Here is a 24,633-nt window from a genome sequence, read left to right as displayed (position 1 = left end):
TCCGGCGGCGCCTGGGACCCAGCATCCTCCTCCTTCCTCGTTTCTCACTGAAGGCTGGGCGTGACGTCACGCCCGGCATTCAGTGAGAAGCGAGGAAGGAGAAGGATGCTGGGTCCCGGGCGCCGCCGGATTGGTAAGTAGTTTTTTTTCTTTTTCCTTCCTCTTCTTCCTGTCCACGGCACCCCTGTGACAGCGCCGCGGCACCCCTGGGAGCCGTGGCGCACAGTTTGGAAACCTAGGCCTTAGTAGATAGTCTTTAAACTGTCTTATGCTTAAGATAAAAAAAAAGTAAAAAACAAAAACAAGTAACATCTAAACCTGCAGTTTTAGCCCAAAAGGCTTTTTTAGTACCACATTCTACTACATTTAGTTCTATATTTAAAATATATTGTGACAAAGGGAGGTGTTTGCCACAGGACTGTAAGAGGAGATAGGTGTTTAGCTGGCAATCTGCAAAGAAAGGCTGCAAATAGAGTTACACATTTATACAGTAGTGCACCTAAGTTAGAGATACAGTTGGAGGACATATGTGTGACAAAATAATAGTAAAGAGTCTGAATTTAGTGAAGACTGGTTGCTGTCAATCCAGTGAAACCCCATAAATCATAGTGGACAATGGGTTGACAGTGTAAGACCATCCCGTCACAATATTCTAAAATAATTTGATGCTGGAATATCTAGGCAAAACTACTTGGTGAAAACCACTTAACCGGCACTTCAAAGAGAGTTCAGTGAACCCTATGAGGACAGACACAGAACAATGACTGAAAGCTATAACAAGAAAGAATGCAGTATACCTTACCATGCACCCATGATCTGTCCCGTGTTCACCCTGAATGATCATGTGTACTATACCAAGTTGTGGAAGCCAGAGAGATGATATGTAAGACATGACATATGCCTTTCTGTGCTAACTTTTCAGACAGCTGGTATACAAATCTTTAATGGACTACCAAGAATGGTAACAATTACTCTGAAGGGCCCTAAACACAGCTTACCCCATTTCTGGTCTGTCCACAGTTTGAGTAAAATACAGTTCATACTACCAATGCATTCTGTAAAATTATCTTCTGCATATCTGAGTGTACCATTTATTAGCCAATCAATGTGCTGATCTTATAGGACGCTGACAGGGACACCAGACTTTGCCGGCACCCTGATCTGATAACTTATCAAATAATTAAACAGTCAAACAGTATATCACCTCAATTTTGTCAGAAATTCACCCATGACTACCTTTACCTGTCATGTCCCGCACTCTGCACTCTGGAAGTTTAATGTAATGAGACACAGAGGATTCCAGTGCTCAATCTTGCACTCACCTAGCCATATGGTTACAGATGTAACTGGTCCCCTCCCCAACACAGGCAATCACTTCCACACCTCTCAACTGCCACCATCTGTGTATAAGACCCATAGAAAGCTTATGACTTAATTACCCAATTGCGCACACTCTGCACTCTGATAACTAAAACAATTTCCACACTGGTATAGGGTTAAAACAGCCAAGCAATCAACCTCTTCTAAACAGGCAGTGGATTTGTTTAGCGCAATAATGACAGCACTTATTACATTTTAGATTTAATATACAAAAAAGTACAATGCTTACAGATTATAAAAACAATTAACAAAATATGACATAACATAGAGCAAAACATTTAAAATAAAAAGAAGATTCAATTCAATCAATGCTAACTTTTGGCACCTTCTATGGGAGTGTTCATGTATACGAATCTTCTGGCGAAGGATCAGGAGATGTATTCAGGTTACTGGAATTGAAGTGTCTCTTAGTTCACCGGCCACTTGTCTCTTTGGGCTCCGATTGAAGGGGAAAGTTAATAAACTGACAAAAATGTACATTTCACAGTTATTGATGTTGGCTAAGGTCTGTATAGCGAGGCTGTGGTTGGCCCAGACGAGTCCCACGGTTAAAAATTGGAAGGCACTGGTCAATACCACCATAAGGCACGATAGATTTGTTTATACTAGCAGACAGGCTCTGAAGGAATTTGAGAATATATGGTACAGATGGTTAGAGTCTCCATTCTATCCTATGTCATCTAGCTCTATCTACTTAAATGTATGGCTACCGCAGTTCTTATAATAAGTATCTGAGTCCATGTAATAAACCCTGCATGTGTAACATACTTATGTATAAGCATTTACGATGTATGATCCTGAATGAATATAGCACATTTATTATTATTATGCTTTAATGTAATCTTGTAAATTCCGTAATTTAATTCCGATATGTATGCGATTGTTTTTCTTTTCTTTTTGTTGTTTAGTATGTTTATATCTTAAAAAATTTCAATAAAAATACTGGATTTAAAAAAAAAAAAAAAAAAGAAGAAAGTTTCAGAGTATAAATATACGAGTGGTATAATCTGCATCAAGGGAAATAGGCTTGAAAGGTGGACACCTTATCACTGTTGATTGATTTCTAAAAAGTCTTTCAATATCGTGTAATACCACTTTCATACTGCTGCCCCTGCAATATCCCGGGTTTTTGAAACCGGGTTTTTGCAGGGGCTTGGAGCGTCCCAGCTCAGAAACACCATTCATACTGCACCTCGGACATGGGAATTTCCCGGGTTGACCCCATTCATACTGCACAAGTCTGTGCCCTGGCAATTTGTGGGAGTCATCACCAGAGTACTTTTCATTGGCTGAAAGCTGGAATATGAAAAAAACTCTCTCTCTCTCTCTCCCCTATGCAACTATGCCAAAACCCGGGTTGCACCATTCATAGTGCAGGCAACCCGGGTCCGACCCGGGAATTACCCCTCGATAAATCCCGGGTTCAAGACCCGGGATTTTTCACTTGTACCATTCATACTGCACCAAGACCCGGGTCGTTTAAGCTCGCCCCGGGAAAAACCCGGGATTTTGGTGCAGTATGAATGGGGTATTAGTGGTCCCATCATTTAAGACACGTTTTCACCTTACCCCTCCTACTGGGATGTGGTCTCCAGGGGAGGCCTGTGACAAAGTTTTACAACCACAATATACATATTGCCTGTTTAATATCCAATTCTAAAATGTAACATATCTTTTCTGGGAGTGCCACACAGACCCAAGTTTATCATTAATAAATCCAATACAAATTGAGCAATCTACAAGTACCAAACAAGGATAGGTCAAGTGGATTAGTTGAGCTGATACTCAATTCTTCTCATTTCCTGCATGACAGACAGCTTTATTCGCCATATGGGTTGCCCTTCATCATCCTATTTATGAATATGTGGTTGATGCTAATTATATTAATTGTAAGTGGTATTTTGTAAATTGAATTATATTTGCCTATATAAAATATAACAAGCCATCATGTGGTCACAGAGCCCATGTCTCTTTGTGTAAGATCCCACTGCTAGTACAGTTCCCTGAAGTCTCTTTAGGTGCCAAATACCACTCCAATACATAGGTCACCCCATGATGTCTTTGAAGCTTTTCAGTTCCCCCTAAAGGCGATAATGTTATCTTGTAATACTTGGGTCTGCAGAGCCACAGAATAAACAATGGCCTTACATTTTACACATTGAGTTAGGTTGTTAACCCTGTGACAGTAGGGCTTTGCTTTGAAGTCATCTGCATTATACCATAGTTTACAGAGAAACAAAAATTAAACATGACTTAATTTGATATACAGTATTTACAATGCAGTTTGTACAATTTCACAATGCTGGGTCATGTTTGGTTCAAGAAGATCATACAAGATTAAAGAGGAATTTAAATTCTGTGAAGTGAGGGCAGCTTTAGTTTGTTATGAACTGATGTATACAATCTGGAGACCTCCCTTCGGTGTTTGATTGCGAAGGTAAGTAATTGTTTATCTGATTATGCTCTATTAACCACAGTTATGTTATGGGTTAATCCTAATAACTGTAATCCCTCCCTTTTCACTACAGAGGCAACCAGCTGCCTTTTGTGTAAGTGAGGACAGAATAAGTGACATGGAGCATGCATGATATGAGTAGGGGTAAGGAGGCAAGCATAAAATCAAAGACCGAGTGGCTGATTTGTGAAAAAACAAAAACCCCATTTTCACCAGATATATAGATTTCTTTTGCATTGTCCTATTTATATAAAGGGTCTTATGCATGGGGGAGCCAATTTTTTATGGGCTGCCTATTCTTGCAAGTACTTGTTCTGTTAATGTAATCTCAAAATGGTATTAGGAGAGGACTGAAAAAATAAAAATTCTGTCTTAATCTATTTAACATGAATAAGGTTATTATTATTTATAGGGGGGTATTCAATTGTTAGCGTTAACGAAAAAAAATGAGCGCTCAAAAAATCTTAGCGTTAATACGGTAATTACTCGCGGAATTTCAGACACTGAAGGGGGACAGAGAGAGACACTGAAGGGGGACAGAGAGAGACACTGAAGGGGGACAGAGAGAGACACTGAAAGGGGGCACAGAGAGACACTGAAGGAGGACAGAGAGAGACACTGAAGGAGGACAGAGAGAGACACTGAAGGGGGACAGAGAGACACTGAAGGGGACACAGAGATACTGAAGGGGGGCACAGAGAGACACTGAATGGGGACAGAGAGAGACACTGAAGGGGACAGAGAGAGACACTGAAGGGGGGCACAGAGAGACACTGAAGGGGGACAGAGAGAGAGAGACACTGAAGGGGGACAAATAGAGACACTGAAGGGGGACAGAGAGAGACACTGAAGGGGGACAGATAGAGACACTGAAGGGGGACAGAGAGACACTGAAGGGGGGCACAAAGAGAGACACTGAAGGGAGACAGAGAGACACTGAAGGGGGGTACAGAGAGACACTGAAGGGGGGTACAGAGAGACACGGAAGGGGGACAGAGAGACACTGAAGGGGGGCACAGAGAGACACACTGAAGGGGGCAGAGAGATACTGAAGGGGGGCAAAGAGAGATACTGAAGGGGGACAGAGAGCGACACTGAAGGGGGGCAGAGAGAGACACTGAAGGGGGACAGAGACACTGAGGGGGGGTACAGAGAGACACGGAAGGGGGACAGAGAGACACTGAAGGGGGGCACAGAGAGACACACTGAAGGGACAGAGAGATACTGAAGGGGGGCACAGAGAGACGCTGCAGGGGGACAGAGAGAGACACTGAAGGGGGACAGAGAGAGACACTGAAGGGGGACAGAGAGAGACACTGAAGGGGGGCACAGAGAGACACTGAAGGGGGACAGAGAGACACTGAAGGGGGGCACAAAGAGAGACACTGAAGGGAGACAGAGAGACACTGAAGGGGGGTACAGAGAGACACGGAAGGGGACAGAGAGACACTGAAGGGGGGCACAGAGAGACACACTGAAGGGGGCAGAGAGATACTGAAGGGGGGCAAAGAGAGATACTGAAGGGGGACAGAGAGAGACACTGAAGGGGGGCAGAGAGAGACACTGAAGGGGGACAGAGAGACACTGAGGGGGGGTACAGAGAGACACGGAAGGGGGACAGAGAGACACTGAAGGGGGGCACAGAGAGACACACTGAAGGGACAGAGAGATACTGAAGGGGGGCACAGAGAGACACTGAAGGGGGACAGAGAGAGACACTGAAGGGGGACAGAGAGAGACACTGCAGGGGGACAGAGAGAGACACTGAAGGGGGGCACAGAGAGACACTGAAGGGGGACAGAGAGAGACACTGAAGGGGGACAGAGAGAGACACTGAAGGGGGACAGAGAGACACTGAAGGGGGGCACAGAGAGACACTGAAGGGGGATAGAGAGAGAGACTGAAGGGGGACAGAGAGACACTGTATGGGGACAGAGAGAGACACTGAATGGGGACAGAGAGACACTGAAGCGGGACAGAGAGACACTGAAGGGGGACAGAGAGAGACACAGAAGGGGAACAGAGAGACAATGAAGGGGCACAGAGAGACATGCTGAAGGAGGGGGACAGAGAGAGACACGCTGAATAAGGGGGACAGAGAGAGACACGCTGAAGGAGGGGGACAGAGAGACGCTGAAGGGGGACAGAGAGATGGCGAAGAAGGGGACACAGAGTGTGAGATGGCGAAGAGGGGGACAGAGTAATATGGTGAAGGGGCGTAGTAATATGATGAAGGGGCACAATGTGATGGTGAAGGGGCCTAAATACATCTTTCGTCATTTTGACCCAACTACTTAAAAACATGACTACCCGGTAATTATTTTGGCTTAGGGGTGCCTTGGAAAAATTATGATGACCTTAAGGGTGCCTCGAACTGAGAAAGTTTGGGAACCACTGGGTTAGCATCTACTCTCAAAGGCTTCAAGCGTGCCCTTAAGACTCATTTCTTTATTCAAGTCTATCAGTCCTTCTCCTAACTACCTTGTTCTGGCTCTCTTCCCAAATTAGTACCACCCTTTTTGCTTTACCCTGTCACCTGTGTTTGTATATATTTTTGTATCATGTTGTGTCTTGGTTCTATTTTCTGTATATGTAATGTACGGCGCTGCGGACCCTTTGTGGCGCCTTATAAGTCAAAGATAATAATAATAATAATAATAGAATAATAAATGCATGGATGTAGTGATAACATAATAAATCATGATCAAAAGTAATTTTGGCCATAAATAATCATGCTTAGTACAGTAAAAATAGCAACTTTAATAAATAGGCCAGTGAGAGGTTTTGACGGGAGCAAGCGACCTAATACAAGAGAGTAGTGAATAATGTGAGACTCATAGCACGCTAATGTGTGATCATCTCTTTATGAAACAAGGTTCACATTTGTTTCATAGTTGCTGTGAACATTTCTGTTTCAAGGGGGCATATTTATCAACCACCGCATAAAATGAAAAATAGTTTTCAATCCTTGTGGCATTGATAAGGGTTGAACTATTTCTCATATTTATGAAAAAAGCAACACAGAAACAGCAATTCTGAAAAACTGCTGTTCCTGTGAAGTGGAAAACATACTTACCACTGCCTCTTCACTTACGAAGAAGTATGCAATACACGGGGGTCCTCTACTCACTCCAGTGCGCATGCTCCGACTGAAAACCTTGGGCATGCGTACAAACATCTCTGCACTATACAGTTGCAGAGAGAGAGTAGTAAGCGACAGGGAGGGATCGCTCCACACATGCGCTGTCCAGCTCTGCTCTTCGGAGCAGAGCTGACAGCACTGAAACTTTTCAATTATGAAAATGTACGCCAGCTTCAAAAAATTATACAATTTTTTAATCAAACTTTAGTAAATAGCGATATTGAGCAGTGCCCATACACTGTTATGGCGACTGCTCAGTAAAACGAAGAGATATGCAAAGCAGCAGATATATATTGATATCTGCTGCGATGCAGTGATAGTAAATAAGAATTTTGAGGTTAATCCGGGGATTGAACACACTTTTTACTTTCATAAATAGGCCCCAAGAAGTGGAACAGAAAGTGAACAGCAGAAAAAATAGGAGGCTGAAGTTAGCTTCTTATTCGGCCACCTTCTTATCCACGTTCCAGCTTCTTGTTCAGATAAAAAGGATTAAATCAAGTTGGATCATTGATTTCATATCAGTTTGACATTAAAGAGTGTCCCTTACACAAGCTGTAATAGTATTTACTCTGACCCAACAAGGGTTTGGGCATGAAATCAGAGGGCAAAGTGGGCAAAGTGGGCAAAGTCACCATATTTTAACATTTTTTGCCACTTGATTTCATGCCCAAAACAGTGTTGGGCCAAGCAAAAGATAAGTGTTTTATATATGACCGCCCGTGTTGATTCCCACTATCAAATTGGTTGTCCAACGCCATTTAACCCTTGCAAAACTACAGCTACTTATTCAAAATGATAAAATATGTTGACTTTGCCCACTTTGCCCCCTGATTTCATGCCCAAAACCTTGTTGGGCCAGGTTAAATACTATTACAGTTTGTATAAGGGACACCTTTTAGTGTTAATTTAGTGTGAAATCAGTGATCCAACTCGATTTAATCTTTTAAAAATAAGCTTTTCTATATAAAATAAGCTGGAGTGTGAATAAGAAGTGAATAAGAAGCTGGCCGAATAAGAAGCTAACTTCAGTCTCGTTGACTTTGCCCACTTTGACCCCTGATTTCATGCCCATAACCTTGTTGGGTCAGGCGAAATACTAATGCATTTTGTATAAGGGACCCCCTGTAGTGTTAATTTGATGTGAAATCAGTGATCCAAATTTATTTAATCCTTTAAATATAAGCTTTTCTGAATAAGAAGCTGGAGCACGAATTACAAACGAATAAGAAGCTAACTTCAGCCTCGTCAGTTTTTCAAGGTTTAAATGCCGTTGAAAAATTTTGTGTACTGCTGGTGCAGAGATGGTCCTGAGGCCCAAAGTGCAGAGAACTAGGGAAAAGGTTAGGGTTAGGCAGGCTGAACCCTTTGTTCAAAAGGGGGTGGGTGCTGAGGTTGGAACAGGTGGTATAGCAGGGGGTGAGAATTGTGGGGAGATCAATATTGTGGGTGTAATATTTCCTCGCAAGTCTGTAATTCAAGTAGGTGGAGAGCCTACTAAGGTTTCTGAGGATACTGACACCATGTTTGAGGTAGTTCGTAGTTCAAGTGGAGGGAATCGGGGGGATAGGGAGCAGGATAAGCGAGAGGTGGGTGGAATGGAACCAGGGGGGAAGGGGAGGAAATATATCCAGAAAGGGAGGACCCAGGGGGGACAATTCCTGTGGTTGAGTCAGAAGTGTCCCTGGCCAGAAGTGATGGTATACAGAGTCCGGGGATAGGGTCAAAGGCCTTATAGGTGTAAGGTAATATAATGCTGAGAGGTAATGAAGGTAATGCCCATGCCTATAATCTTTAATGATGACCCCCCAACCCATGCAGTTTGCCACCATTAATGTGGCATCTGTGCGTTCCGATCAAGCTCCTTATTTGGCCTTTGATTTTTTCAACACGCTTGAGGTTGATTTTTTGTTTTTGCAATAGACTAGGGTTGGGCGCCTCGCGGATCTCCACAAATGCAAACGGGAGTGGAGGCGAGGTCCCTCCTATTGGTCTCTTGCGGCCGAGCCGTACGGTGGAGTGGCAGTCCTTTTTTCTGGCATTTAGCGGATTATAGAAATAAGCATGGGCAGATGTATGGTTATGGATATTTCCGTAAGGGGGCAGGTCCTGAGGTTGATAAATATTGCTTTCCACTTCTCAGCACTGTACGGTGAAGGGTCGAAGCATCTTTAATGCTGTCCTTGGCATCCGGAAGGCGCTTGATCGTGTCAATCATGAATATCTGTGGGCACTTCTTGAGAGGTATGGTCTGCCAGTGAGGTTGGTTGATTGGCTGCGTACCATTTATAGGCAGGCCGAGAGCTTCCCTCTTGTAAATGGTTGGGTGGATCCTACTTTTACGGTGTCATCTGGAGTAAGACACCGTAAATCGCAATGTATTTGCGATTGATCCTTTTATCAGGAGGATTGAGAACGGTGCAGTGAGGGGAGTGCAGCTGGCTGTGGATGTTCTCTTGAAGGTAGCGGCCTACGCTGATGATGTCACAGTAGTCTTGTCAGACATGGCCGAGGCGTGTGGCATTGAAAATCTAATCTGCGAATATTCTGAGGCATCGGGCTCAGAGATAAACCAATAAAAGAGTGAAGTTCTCTAGTTAGGGGAGGTAGGACGCCAGTTTGTCCTTCCGGATGCGCTCCCTCAGGCCAGTCAAGAGGTTAAAATCTTAGGCATTCTATTTGGTTCGGGTGATTATGCCCAGCGAAATTGGGAATTGAAACTGACAGATGCCGCCTCTAAGGTGGATAACTGGAAAAAGTGGAAGCTGCCCTACAGAGAACGGATTGATTTGATCAAGACTTACTTGATCCCAATTTTTTTGTACGTCAGTTACATATGTCTGTTGCCAGAATCATTAAGGGTCAGGGTCAGTTGTCTGGGTGCACCCCTTTCTCAACGCATGGTTGGATGGGGGGTCCCGTAAAAAGTCTTCGAGTTAAGCATGGATACCTCCCGGCCTATGTGGTTCAGGGTTTAAAGGTGACAAGGAAATGGCAGATTGAGGTGGGTGAGGCAAAACACTCCTCTAGAAGGGTGTTGGAGAGGAGGATTTTGCGTACTCACTTTGATGTGCCCCTGTTACTAAAGGATTGCCCAGGTAATATAAGCTTGAAGGGTCTGTCTTTGGTGAATTCCAAGCGTATTCCTCCGAAGTTTAGAGATCTCACTTGGCTTGCATTTCAAGGGAGGCACTTTGTTAAGGGGAACCTGAAGCATAGGGGTGTCGATGATCGTGGTTGTCCACGGGAGGAATGTCATGGGGAGGTGGAGACAATGGACCACTTCTTGCTTCTGTATCCTTTTAATATAGAGGTTTACAAGGGAGAGTCCCATGCTTTAGGCCTTCTGTGTCTTTCGGGGCTTAGTGGGTAACTAAGAGCGCACGGTGTTTAGTGTCCATTAGGGGCAAAATCCTTCCCTGTAGTGAGGAGGTGGATAGTATTCTGCACGAGGTTTGGAAAATAAGGGAAATGGAGAGGCGCCGGATGGATGCATGCTATCTGGGGTAGACTTTGGCGGGGGCTGAGACCTCCCTAAGCGGTAACTAACACCTGGCAATCTCTCCATTCTTGGCTATCTATCCTGTTTTATCACTATTAGATTTTGTGGAAACCCTTTATTTTTGTTAGTAAGGTTTACATACATTTAAAGTTTGCTTTCGTTACCTGACAGTAAAGGATGTGTGGGTGGTATTATAGATTGGTGGCGGGGTTGTGGTAATGAAGACTATTGTGCGAAGGGTTGGCATGTTTCTCTCGTGGAAAGTTTTTGATTTGTTTTGTGTTTTTTTGTGTTTTTTTATATTTGTGAAGTGGTGTATTAGTTGTTTTGTGATGAGATTGTAGTAGAATTGGGTGTGTGAAGTTTTTGTTCATATTGGTCCTTTTTACCCTTTGGATAATGTATATAGTCTACTTTATCTTGGACAAAGTGATACTGGATTTATTTTTGTTGCAATTTTTAATAAAAACATCAACCCTTGAAAAACTGCAGCTACTTATTCAAAATGCTCAAAATGCTATCTGTGCCCACTTTGCCACATGATTTAATGCCCAAAACAGCATTGGGTCAGGCAAAAGACAGATGTTTTATATGTAACTGACCACCCTGTGTTGATTCCCACTGTCAAATTGCTGGCCCAACGGCATTTAAGCCTTAAAAAACTACAGCTACTTATTCTAAATGATAAAATATAGTGACTTTGCCCACTTTGACCCCTGATTTCATGTCCATAACCTTGTTGGGTAAGGCGAAATACTAATGCATTTTGTATAAGGGACCCCCTGTGGTGTTAATTTGATGTGAAATCAGTGATCCAAATTTATCTAATCCTTTAAATATAAGCTTTTCTGAATAAGAAGCTGGAGCACGAATTAGAAACGAATAAGAAGCTGGCCCAATAAGAAGCTAACTTCAGCCTCGTACTAAGTGAAACGTTTCTGACATATGCCATGAAACAATTAAATCCACGTGTCTACATACCTAAATAATCCCCTTTAGGTACAGAAGTACACTTGCGTCCTTATAAGTATACTACTATGCTCTACATCACAGAAAGAAAATCATTTAATAAAAACATATGAGCGAATTAATACACGGGGTACTAGGTAATCCGCTGTGTTCCTACTTTTTTCTGTTACGAGCTTATGTCCACGGTCCACCTTCTTCCTTCTCTAAAGTCTCCTCTCCATTTTTTCCTCTCTTTCAGTCTGTCTCTCCAGCCGGCTGGCTCCTGTTTTCTTTTTCTACTATCCCTCTTTCCAGCTTCCATAGTCCCCCCTCCTTCAGTTCTTGTTTCATACCTCTCCTTTAGCAATCTGTCCCTCCTCTTTATTCTATCTCTCCCCCCTCCCATTCTGTCTCTTCCTCTTCCCTCCTCTCGCCTTCCCTCCTCCCTCTCTCTCAGCATCCTCCGGGAGGTAGAGGAAGCAGAAAGCAGAGGGAGTGCCCTGTGCTCCAGCACCGCTAGGACCAAAGAGGGGGTGCACAATCTATCCGTTTGGGGTCGGCTCTGACTGGGTGTCAGAGGAACTGGAGACATCATCGCTTGGACCGTGACTTTTGTATTTTAAGCAGGATTTCATTTATTTTTCATAAGTAAATTATTATTTTTTATCCCTCTATCAAAATCATGCTCCCTTCCCGTTTGTCCTAGATTTGCTTGTAATCTAATTTTATCCCATTTCCTTACTGTTACCTTATCCCTTCCGTTTACTATTCATCGTTCTATCGTCTAACCATAGTACACTGTCTTCTCCACCCTTCCTCGTTCTTCGTGTATAATTTTTGTTGGCTCACAGTAATGTCTCCATTCGTCCTTTTGTCTACGTCCTTTTCTCAGACATCTCAGATACCTTAGCTGTATTGCTCATCTTATCCTAATACTGACATTTGAACATTTTATTAATTTTCTTCTTTTTTTGTTTCCTGTTCCTACCTTATTGTCCTCCCTGTATGTAGTATATCCTCAATATTTATGCCTCTTTTATAATATTTCCCCCTCCCCTACTCCCTCTTGCTTCAGGGAGGGGAGGTGTGATGATGCAGAGGAAGGTGAAGCCCCCCTCAGGGGTGGGTCCAGGCCGCTCTGCGGAGCTGCGTGTTTTTCGTGGTCCCACAACGACAGTCCATGAATCTCGCTTACCTGGAGCACCTCTTCGACGTCAGCGTTCTCTTACCAATCTTTCTGTGTTGACGGATGCTGAGAAAAAACTTCGTCTCTGTGGCCCTGACTGGTGTGATGATCTATCTACAGTGACTCCATCCAGGAACCATACTGCAGCCCCGGCATCTCCTGCCATGTCTAGGGCATTGTCTCGCTCGGAACACTCTCTTCTTCAACCCCGGACACCTAGCCGCATTCCTCGTGGTCCATATGCTGAGGTTAAGCCACTCAGCAAAGCTTCAGACTCAATGCCTGGTGGCTCTTCAGCAGAGGAATCTGCAAAAGAGCCTTCTGATGACAAGAAGACGTTTCTTAAGGTGGACCCTGAACTAGTGGTGACTGTCCTAGGTGATTTGGAACAGCTGCTCTTCAGCCAGATGTTGGGTAAGCCAAAAAGACAATTGTGGGGTAATTTAGTCAGGGATGGTCATGACAACAGGATTTGATGAAAATCAAAAGTTTTGAAAATCAGTTTTTAACAAAGCATTAAAAACTTATTTTTTTCCTGCGATGGAGATGAATCCTTTGTTGTGAGGTATAATAATAAGATTTGTGAGATATACCACATGAGAACTTTGTGAACCAGCATATTTTTAAGCGACAGAACTTGGTTTCCTTCAGTGTAAATGATTAATCTAAAGGATGAGTAGGGTACCATTTAAATGCAAGTGCTAAGTGGTTATAGCCAAAACTGAGCGCAACTGCTTCTTTAGAAGAAACTAGAAACTCAGTTTAATCTGTTAAAAATGTTGCTGCATGTTTCTCCGGTCTTTTTGTTTGTGTTGTAGATGACCTTTGACTGACTTCAGTAGAAGTCAGCATGTGCTAGTGCCCATGTGCTTTTTTGTCATTTCCTTTTGTGCAAAATGCACTGAACTGCATTAAAACTATGTAAAAACTATATGTAAAATACTAAACTTTGATTTATCAGGCACCAATCACATCTTCCCTTTGGCATTATAGGATATTGCGTTGTTCTTTTTTCCAACTCAACATGCTATATTCATTCATTAGTAATTTGTTTTTCCATTTATTAAATTAACTGGACTTTGGCTGAAACCATTACAAATGTAAAAGGATGGCCGGGCATCATGTTGGCTTAATGGTTAGCACATCTGCCTCACAGAATTGGGTTCTCAAACATGGACTTATCTGTGCGGAGTTTGTGTGGTTTCCTTCAGGTGCTCCAGTTTTTTCCCACACTCCAAAAAACATACTGGTAGGTTAATTGGCAGCTCACAAAATTAACAGTACTTGGTGTGTTAGGGAATTTTAGATTGTAAGCTCCAATGGGGCAGGGGCTGATGTGAATGTCAGATATATTCTCTGTACAGCGCTGCAGAACTGGTGGTGCTATATAAATAAATGGTGGTTATGATTATGTGTTTTTTATGCGCAACAAATGCATTGATGTGAATAAGCCTACACAGAGGTGCTTGTGCTTTGTAATTTTGCAATTTGTGTAGAGATCATAAAGTAGTTAGTTGGGCAATAATGCACACAGGATATAGTGAATTCTGGATATTACTGGGTCTTGTAGTTACGTTATAACAATAAAGGAAAATCAACTTGGAATAGATTCACTGCATGGGAAGCTTTTACCTTAAAAGAGAAATCTGCCATAGCATATATTGTTTAGTGTTTCAATGTTTGGAGAATTTGTCAATATGTTCTAAGATTAAAATAGCAACTGCAGGTAATTTACAAAGTGCACAGCAAAAAACACCTAGTCTTCTACAAAAATTGTGCAAAAGTACAAACCTTACATCTAAGTCTGGTGGCGGATCAAGAGGGGCGCTTCCATCAGCGTACACTAGATAGATGTGCCTGGCGGCCAGCATGCAGGCACAGCCATGCAGTGTACAGCCGCTCAGTTACAGGGTCATGCACAATGATTGATGGATGGTCCTGGCCATTCACCAATTGGAGTAGCGGAAGGTTTTCACACTCTGGTATATGGCTGGAACTATCTACCAATAAGAGTGCAGAATGCTGGCACATGGCCTGTACAGTGCACAGATAAACAGCGAGGGGCTGCAGGTGGGATAAGTAATTTAATTGGGTCGCCTCCACAGGTTTTGGGTCTTATTTTACACCAATAAAGATTAGGGAGGGGGAGAATTTATATTTTAATGCCCCAGAGGTCTGGAAGTTTTGTATTATTACAGATATTTTAATGCCACCAGAGGTCTGGGCCTGATTTTTTTCATTATCACAGAGGTTAGGGAAGGGGGGGGGGGTGCTTTACTAAAGCACCCTCCCTGAAAGAAAAGTCTAGATCCTGGCAAAGTCAAATTTCTGCCTCTTTAGTACCATCACTTTCAAATAAACTTTTCACTTTTTCTCGAAAAATATTGCTTGTTTTAGCCACCTGTAGTTCCTATTATAAACATGAGTCTGGTGACATGTACACTGTATTTATTGCAGTTACCATTTTTGGGTGAAGTATTTTATTACATTACTTGGAGTGCAAACTGAAATGCAACATGGAGGTGCAGATCTTCTCCAGCTCTGAGCTGGTGCAAAATGCAAGTGTTCTTCACCCATTTATCTCATTACAATAATCTCATTATGTGAACTGAAATTATGTTTTTGGAATGTTCAACAAAATCCAGCACACTGGTGTGCCTACTTCTCTGTAAACACCTTCTTCACTTTGCCTACACAAAATGTTTCTAATCTACAAATAAGACCATTTTGACTATCTTGCTCTGTATACCTATGCACACTGGCACACCTGCTAATGAGCATTTGGCCCACAGAGTGCCTATTTGGCGCATTATAAATGACCACTCAATTGGTGAGATTCTCTCTCTCAAGAGACAGACCTCATTTAAATGTTACAAAGTAATGTCTTTTACATTTCTATACAATTAGCTGTACCCACCTGTTTTTTATTTTGTATGTCATTGTCCAGTTGTTGAGAAGAATGTTCAATTTTCGGTCATACTGAAAACTAGACACTTCAAAGAGATGCAGCCCCAAATTAAGTTTAAATACAATTAAAATCCGTTTTAATCAAGTTTTTGCATAAGAATACAGCTTAGAAGATTGTTTCTGAGATACTTATCAGGGATAGCATGAAATGTCACTTTGTTGTGTTAAATTTAGCCATAGCAAAGAACTAGCTAATTTCGATTATGCAAAATGGCCATTTTATTTGGAGGGATATGAGGGGAAATTAGACTTTTAAGTTGTGTGCATCGATGTACCACTTATATTGAGGGATTTTTACACTAACCTTGTGTAGTATAATGAAAACGATTTGCTCCAGGTGGTAAACCTATTTCCATTGAGTTGGCAGTATAACTATATCTTTGGCTCAACTATTCAATGAAGAAAAATGTATTTAATTTTGACAATTTTACCAGTTAACATACTGAATTGGAAAATCAGGGCAGATTAAGCCACAGCTGCTACTCTCCCAAACCATGCCAAAGATCAGCTCAAACCTCTGCCATTTCACATGTGACATACCCATTTCAGTTGTCATCGCACCACTTTTGGCTGCTGAAAGTACGGATTGTTGTTAGGTATAGTTCATTGAAAGTATATCGTGCAAGCAGGCTGACAAAATCTGTCTCTAACTTTGTTACCCTGCTCACATGATATTTTTACAAGAAAATTTGTAGTAAATGGATGAAAATAAGCTGCATCTCATAGGACCTGAAAATGCTTTGTAACATCATAACTTGGCATTTGTGGACCGAGCATCCTGCTGTGTGGAACTGTGCATGTATTTGACTGATTAAATCACCACTATGATGGCAAAAGCAAAGTTTGCACTTGAAGATGGACAGTACAGGACAGGACTTGGAATAAAATGAACCTAAATATTTATAATAACTGGCAGGGTTAGAAACTAATTTTGAAGGGCACTGCATGGCTTTTTGGCCGTACAATGTGGCCTAAAAGTTGTATATGCATGAATGTAACAGAAATTGTTACTTTGAAAATCAAGTGTCTAGCTCCTCTACACAAGTATACCGCAAGTAAGGCACAATGTATACATATATGTACATATAGATAAATATATTTAAAAAAAATGAATATAATTGTCAGTAAAATATAAATGCAGATACAATGTCCACTTTAACTGACACATGAATGAGGGTGAAACAAGTGCTGATTTTAGTTATGCAGGACAATCTTAGCCATACGCAATGTGTGCATGAACATGTGTATGCGCAAACGTGTAAAATATGCACAGTTGCACATATATAGATCCACTGTGACTTGCAAACCTTCATAATCGACCTCTACTGTTGTTATAATGTTAGACATAATCTAACTATTAGTAGTGTATTGTCATTACAGTTTTGGTCAACTGTAAAACTCTGTGTAGGTAATTTTACCAATTTTGTGGCTGAACTGAATGACTTTGTTTTGGACTTTTGCAAAACATAATATTTATTTTGGTTTCAGAATAGTAGCTAACAGTGTATGTGAAGGACAGTTAGTCTGGATGATGCCCTAAGTGATGCATAATATTGTACTGCAGTTGTGGGTTATATATGGGTTATCTCATATGGAGTGAGTTGCTGCCCAAACCTCTTCCTAGGTGGAAGACATTCTAAGGCTGGTTACACACTACAGAAAATTTCTCCCAATGCGATATCGTTAACAATTTTACCAACAACTGAAAGTCCAGATCAGCATGCTTCTTCCTATGTACAAACCTATACGATTTACCTTCAGATCTGTGCTCTTCATTTGTCATAATCATCGGCTGAAAAGATTGGGACTCTCTAAAGCAGGCCTGTCCAACCTGCGGCCCTCCAGATGTTGTGAAACTACAAGCCCCAGCATGCTTTGCCAGTAGACAACCTGTTGATAGCTGGAAGGGCATGCTGGGACTTGTAGTTTCACAACATCTGGAGGGCCGCAGGTTGGACAGGCCTGCTCTAAAGTCTATGCAGATCTGCCTACACTGCTTGTCGTGAGTGCATACATACTTCAGATTTTGCCTGACATCGTTTATAGAGATTTTTAGTCTGGTAATAAAATCAAATAACGATAAGATGTGCTTTGGTACTATAAAACATGATCATTGGAGCGTAGACACTAATGCTATATCGGATCTAACTGTCTTTTATCGTGTGATTGGCACGATAATTGTGTGATAAACCTGTAGTGTGTACCCAGCTCAAGACAGGTTTTCCTCTATTTTCTTAATTTTCTAGATATTATATAATAAAACTTGCTTGTGTTTTATTTCTTTTGTTTGTGTAAACAAAAACAAAAACTGCCAAAGGATCAGTATATCAATGTGTGGATAACATTGATGTATCCTTTTATTTTTATTTTATGCCAGGGAATAAAACACATGTGACCTCGCATAAAGACTAGTTGCAGGTACTGAGAAGTAGTTCAGTCTGGCCAAAAAAAAACCACAGGAATGGGCAATAAGCACTAAAAAAGTAATGTGTATGGTATGAAAACAAACTGCCCTATTATTAAGAAAATGTGATGCACCTTGTCTCAATTGATAGTGAGCTGTGTGAAATTGCTTAGCTAGATTAGAATCTTGCTTTTGACTTACCTAAAAACTCAAAAGGTTGCTACAGAATCAACAGAAACAAGTCAAGGAATGTGCAAATACACTTTGGAGTACAAGCTAAAGTAGACGTGTGTGGTTAAAGGGACAGCTATGGAGTTGCAGACTAGAATTAGCAGAAGTGTGAACTGCAGGATAGAGCTGCAGAGCTAATGCTGTATGTGTGGGAGTGGTACATCACTGCCTATAAGAGAGTAAAATCTCTTTGTTACTGCACTACTGCAGGCAAAAAACCCTTAATAGTGTGTAAAGTGGGCATGCCTTGTACTATAAACTTTGTAATCACAACTATATTGCTGTTTATACTGCAAGATAATTGTCACTGGAGCATCAGAGAATTAAAAAAATGCACATTGTGATTTTATTGATTGTCGCTATCAGCAGATACTGTACAGAATACAGTGCACATGTAGCTATGAATTATCAATGTTTCTTTATGCTTCACACAGCATAGAATTTATTAGTATATACTATATTTTGAAAATGTTCTGTATTTTGAAATTATTAATATTGTAGTCACTGAATTGTTTATCTTGTACCTTACCAACTATTGTTTACATCTTACTGCACTTGGGTGTGTATCTGGGTTTAAAGGAATACAACCAACTCCATATACTGTATATTTGTGGGAGTCTTCAGTGATATATTGTGCATGATTTCCATAAATAAATATTATATAGCTTAATTGTGTCATAAATGGAACCTCATTCGGGTTTGTTGTGCTGGATCTTTTTAAACATGGGTCACAGAATCCCTGATTTCATCCCCAGCAGCAACACCACTCAGTGGGAGGAATTCAGTTAGCAGCGATGTTCTCAGGAACATCGTGGCTGCGCAGTTTTACAGTTACTACGGTAAAAATATATGCTCAGTTTTCCTCGCACCTTTATGGGGAGGGAGGAAAAATGAGCTCATACTTCAATAAAAATATACACGGACAGAGTCTCCAGATTGCCCACGAGACACTTCTCGCTGAGTTGAATTCCCGCCCGATGTCTGATTTCTAGCTCCCCCACATAGCTCTGTACTATTATGTATGTTCTGTAATAGCAAAGACGACCTGCACAATATAAGATCAATGTATACATTTTCCTCATCATTGTACATTTCCTCTTATATTTCAGTTACCTAATATTGTTATTCATACATTACTAAATTACAAAGGGTAAACCATACTTCTGAAATTTGTAAGCTTAAAGTGTATCTATAGTTTTGAGGTACACTTTAAGGTTATAATAGTTAAAGTGTATAAAGCAGGTGACATGGACCTGAATCTCCAATGCAGGATCAATTTTCAATTCAATATCACATGTGATTATAACATTCAGTGTTCTCCCCAGCACCTGGGTGCTCTACTCGGCGGTTTTTAATTGCCACCCGACTCTTGGAGGCAAACAGAGTTCTATTAGAATATAATAAACCATTTTTGCCCACACCTGGCAGGTGTGGGCAAAAATCTCCAACTTTTTTCCATATTATTACAAAGTAGTAGAACTGCCCCGAACCGGCTACTTCTTGATGTCACCCGACTGGCAAAATTTTCTTGGGTAAACCCCGACATTATATATTACAGTACCAGGACCATCATGTTTATCATATTTTATATACTGTATATTTCATTTTTGTTGTGATAATTGTCATAAGAATGCAGAGTGGTAGGTCCAGGATATGCAATGTTGTGTATAGTAAGTGTTAATAGAAATTAGAGATGCTCACTGACCCCTGTGAAGTGGGTTTGGTTTTGGTTTTGGATCTGGATTAGCTTCGTGTTTTGGTTTTGGTTTTGTCAAAACCACCCTCATCCTCATCCTTATCAGTGTGTACATCATCCTCACACATTATTACTTCATCAGCGCTGGAATCCACAGTAACAGAAGTCTCAGTATTTTAATGTATTTGGCGGTAAAGGCCTTCCTCGTGGAACTTGAAGTTCATTCTTATGAACATCATCTTTTCTACATTTTGAGGAAGTAGCCTCCTACGACGCTGACAAGGTTCCCGGCTGTGCTAAAAACTCTTACCGAGTACACACTGGAGGGTGGGCAGCTTAGGCAGTGCAAAGCGAGTTGGTACATGGGTCTCCAAATTCCCTTTTTTTCCCCCCAGTATGTAAAGGGACTGTCTGATGTGTCTATTTCTATGCTGTTGTGAAAATAATCCTCCACCATCATTTGGATGTTGATAGTAGGATCAGGTGGATTTACGGCAGAGGTATCACGTTTTTTAGTCAATTCTTTTAGACCAGACCAGATGTCAAAATTTGGTGCTGAGTCACCTGCATCATCCCTGGGTCTCTTGTGAAAGTTTTTTCCTAGCAGAAGTTGAGTGAGAAACTAAAGGAGGAGACGCTGTCCTGTCACGTAACACTTGAGCTGTCATCTTGCTCACCAGGAGCTCCTTGCATCTCTTCAGATCTGGGTCAGTTGAAAACAAAGAGAAGACATAGGTCTTAAACTGAGGATCAAGCACAGTAGCCAAAATGTAGTGATTTCAAGATTTTGATAACTCTTGGATCCTGGCGAAGCGAATAAAGTACTTGATCTACAAGTCCGACATACTTAGCTTTGTTTAATCTCCTCCTTCCGTTTCTCAAGCTGCTTTCCCAAAAGTCTAAGGGAATCACTTGACTCAAGCTCGCAGTCTCTGAACTCACTTCACAGGTGACTACTTTAAATGTTTTCAGCACCTTGCACAATACGGAAAGTATTGACCACTGCGCTTGACTAAAATACATCCCCCCTCCTTTCCCAATGTCATGGCTTGTGGAGTAAGCGTGGATGGTTTTTCGCTGTTCCTCCATCCTCAGAAGCATATACAGGGTGGAATTCCACCTTGTCACACCTCTTGCTTCAGTTGGTGGCAGGGCACTCTCTTGCAGCTGCTGCAATCTCCTATACGCTGTCACCGAATGCCGAAAATGTCCAGACATTTTACCGGCCACAGACAGCATCTCCTGCACGTCCCTGTCATTTTTTAAAAAGCTCTACACCACCAAGTTTATTGTGTGAACAAAACAGGGAATATGATGGAATTCACCCATCTGTAATGCTCTGACAATATTGGTAGCGTTATCAAAAATGACATATCCCGAGGAGAGTCCAAGTGGGATAAACCATGTTGCAATGACATCCCTTAGTTTTTGTAACAGATTGTCAGCTGTATGCCTCTTAGTGAAGCCGGTTATACACAGAGTAGCCTTCTTCTGACAAATGTGACGTACTTGAGTACATGCTGCTACTGTTCCTGCTAGTGAAGGCGAATCACCAACCCAGTGGGCTATCACAGTCATATAATCTTTAGTTTGCCCAGTTCCACTTGTCCACATATCTGTGGTTAAGTGTAAAGTGGGTAAAATGGCATTTTGTAGCCCAATAATAACATTTTTACGAACCTGCTGGTAGAGGTAAGGAATAGCTTTTCTACTGAAATGGTGTTGTGATGGAATTTGGTAAAGGGGACACAAGACCTCAAGTAACTGTCTAAAACCAGCTGCATTAATAGTGGATATTGGATGCAGATCTAATACGAGCATAGTCACCATGGCGTCTGTGATCTGCTTTGCGACTGGGTGACAGCTTTCATACTTGCTTCCTCTTGCAAAGGATTGTTTAACAGTCAATTGTTGTAAACTACTAATAGTCTTCTTCTTGGTCTGCTTCTGGGATGAAGATTCAGCCGCAGTAGCAGCAGCAGTGGGACTAACGGTCAATAATTCTTCAGAGGAATCAAGGACAGTGCAGGAGTCATCTAGCCTTAGCAACTTCGATGCAGGACTAACTCCGATTGCTACCGAGGATATAGATGAGGACGGTGTTGTGGGTGTAGATTGCAGGCATCGGGATGTAGGTGAGAGAAGGGTCCTAGCTGATGTTGGACTGCTTGTTGTTATTTTTTTATCATAACTATCTGATTTTCCCAACACCTTGCCAGGAACTCGCGGAAAATTGTGTAACATGGATGAGGTTCCGAGATGGTTAAGGTCCCTCCCTCGACTGACTGTGGCTTTACATACACTACAAATGGCTAGACAACTGTAGTCAGGATTTGGGTAGAAATAATTCCACACATAAGAGTTATCTTTTTTGGTCTTATGTCCAGGCATGACAATGGCCTTCTTCTTATCACGTGCCAGAACTGCTTCCACTGGTGCAGGACTTACACAAACAACCTCATCCCTATCGACACAAATATACCCCTCATCCTGTTGCAATTCCAAAGAGGCATCTTCAATTGGTGTATCACCAGTTACACTCGGGCTGTTCCGGCACACATCAGCACAAATGCTGAAAGGGGCCTTCTTTATGGGTACACTATCAGAATGGTCACAATTACACATAGCACTGGTGGATGAACTCTTCTCAGGGATTTGTGTCATTTCTGAATCTGAGCATACATTTTCCTCTAATGCCTTACTGTTTTCTTCCAGCTCGGCTTTTACACGTAAAAGTATTTGTGCACCACTTTTGTACTCCGAATTATTTGGTCTTGCTTGGTCACGAGTGACCTTACAAGAAGATGCCTCAGTAATAATTTTAGATCTCGCACTCATAGAGAAAGGCGAAGGCCTCATTCTTTCTTTGCCACTGCGTGTATAGGCAATTTTTTTCCCGGCAGATAACTTTTCATGGATTTCAGCTCATTTTTCTTCACCACGTTAAAAGGTGTTTTTTTATGTTTTTTTTCCCTGACTGTAAAAGACTATGTACATTTACATAGGCTTTACCAGATGACGTACAGGAAGCACTGTCATCAAGACTGGTGGCAGCAGCTGCTTGCTGCTCCTGCTCTTCTGTGTACTGCTGTGAATCCATTTGGATAACACCCTACACTTTTTGGTGCAAATTCAGAAGCCTGCATGGACTAGTATATTTGTATTTCTGCAATGGCAAATTGAGCAAGGGAGCTCTTGTCTTTGGGTGTATATAACACCCTACCCTTTTTTGGTGCAAATTCAGAAAAAAGCCTGCAAGGACTTGTATATTTGTATTTTAGCAATGACAATTAGCAATGGAGCTTTCTTTAACACTGCTACCACCCTCCTCTTTCACTTCTGTAAGTTTGCCTGCCCAAGTGCTCTACACTTTATCCTACCCCTTCTGTATCCCTCTCTCAAATGACGCTAGATCGCTGTGGAGGGCGGTATTTATAGATTCCAAAACTCCTGAGGTCCAACAACGTTACTGTGACGTTTTGCCTTGATTCGGAATCCGATAAAACGCGAAAGTTCGGGTGTGTTCGGTTTCCAAAGAACCGATTCTGAGCATCTCTAGTAAAAATGTGGAACAGTGGAGGAGTCTGAATAATTCCAGAAGAACTACCTGTGTTTGTAGTTAAGTGCTCCCTTGTAATAAGCATTGAAAGTTTGTGCTTCTAGGTAGGGCTTCAGAAATTCTATACTACAAGCCAACAGACCCCTACTTCTCCTGTTGAAAGTGAGCAGACAAGCCTGGATGTCTTGGTCACCAGAAGGAGGTGATGTGACCAGCTCTGTTTCAGTGTGTGTTAGACCCCCAACCACCAGTCTGACCAGTCCTGCCAGGCATGGGCAATAACCTCCAACCTTTTTCAATATTATTGCAAAGTGTTATAACTGCCCCCACCCCGGTTTCTTCTTAATGCCACTCGGCTGGCAAAATATTCTTGGGTAAACACTGATATTATATATTCCAGTACCAGGACATCATGTTTATCATGTTTTATATACTGTATATTTCATTGTTTTTATGATAATTGTCATAAGAATGCGGAGTGAAAAGTCTGGGATATACAATGTTGTGGACACTTTACCTTCAAACATAGATGCACAAATCAGAAGACACACCCCACATTTATACACATTAGCTCACATTTACCAAAGGCTTGCAACACTTATCTTTACTCTTCCTATGAGTCATGTTCCTCCACCTCTCCTGTCCTTGCCATGGCCTTCTCCAAGAATCCTTCACCTCTGTTCCTGTTTGATTCTTCACCACTAACCATCTTCCTCCTTTTGCAGCTTTGATCTACACACTGGTGGTCAGAATGGTATATTATGTGTGTAGGTACAGCCACTTTACATCTCTTTCCACCACATTCATCTGTCAGTACACCCATGTGTGGGCCAAAGCTGCTGACTATATTAAAAATGTGCCTTTGGACTTCTACTATGTGTATAGACCAATAACTAGAGTGGCACTGCTAATATAGTCTGAGGCTTTGGTCTACTAATAGGTGTAGAGGTGGAGGTGTTAAGGACATTTGGCTGTGAGACAAGGGGGTGAATTTTGGCACTAAACGGCAGAGTTTTGGAGCCAGTGACTTGAGGTGGCCACAGGGACTGTGCTGGGGAATGGAGGGAGGGGCATATGCCCCCCTGGGCTGGTCCCATAGTGGACTAACTTGGGCTTGGTCACTGTGCTACCTGCATTTCTTTTCCTTTAAAATGTTTCCAATA

General features: G+C 41.8%; 1 protein-coding gene and 1 long non-coding RNA gene across 7 annotated transcripts in view; one reads left to right on the top strand and one right to left on the bottom strand.

Annotated features, from left to right (window-relative positions):
- LOC142140316 (uncharacterized) overlaps positions 1-11,790 on the bottom strand; it is a 131,744-nt gene extending 119,954 nt beyond the window's left edge. The window contains exon 1 of the long non-coding RNA XR_012688397.1: positions 11,606-11,790. This is a non-coding gene — a long non-coding RNA (uncharacterized LOC142140316). The remainder of the gene's footprint in view (positions 1-11,605) is intronic.
- Positions 11,791-11,894: 104 nt separating this feature from the next.
- Positions 11,895-24,633, top strand: part of NAV1 (neuron navigator 1) — a 199,889-nt gene continuing 187,150 nt past the window's right edge. For 5 of the 6 annotated variants that reach the window (XM_075195619.1, XM_075195617.1, XM_075195618.1 and 2 more), the window contains exons 1-2: positions 11,895-12,075; positions 12,503-13,027. In XM_075195619.1, coding sequence (XP_075051720.1) covers positions 12,517-13,027 — 511 coding nt within the window. In that variant the 5' untranslated portion in view covers positions 11,895-12,075; positions 12,503-12,516. Of the gene's footprint in view, positions 13,028-24,633 lie in introns of all 6 variants that reach the window. The other variant, XM_075195614.1, reaches the window with a different exon arrangement.

The sequence above is a fragment of the Mixophyes fleayi genome, chromosome 2 (assembly GCF_038048845.1).
Source record: "Mixophyes fleayi isolate aMixFle1 chromosome 2, aMixFle1.hap1, whole genome shotgun sequence".
Classification (NCBI taxonomy): domain Eukaryota; kingdom Metazoa; phylum Chordata; class Amphibia; order Anura; family Limnodynastidae; genus Mixophyes; species Mixophyes fleayi.
This window is presented reverse-complemented; position numbering and strand designations above follow the sequence as displayed.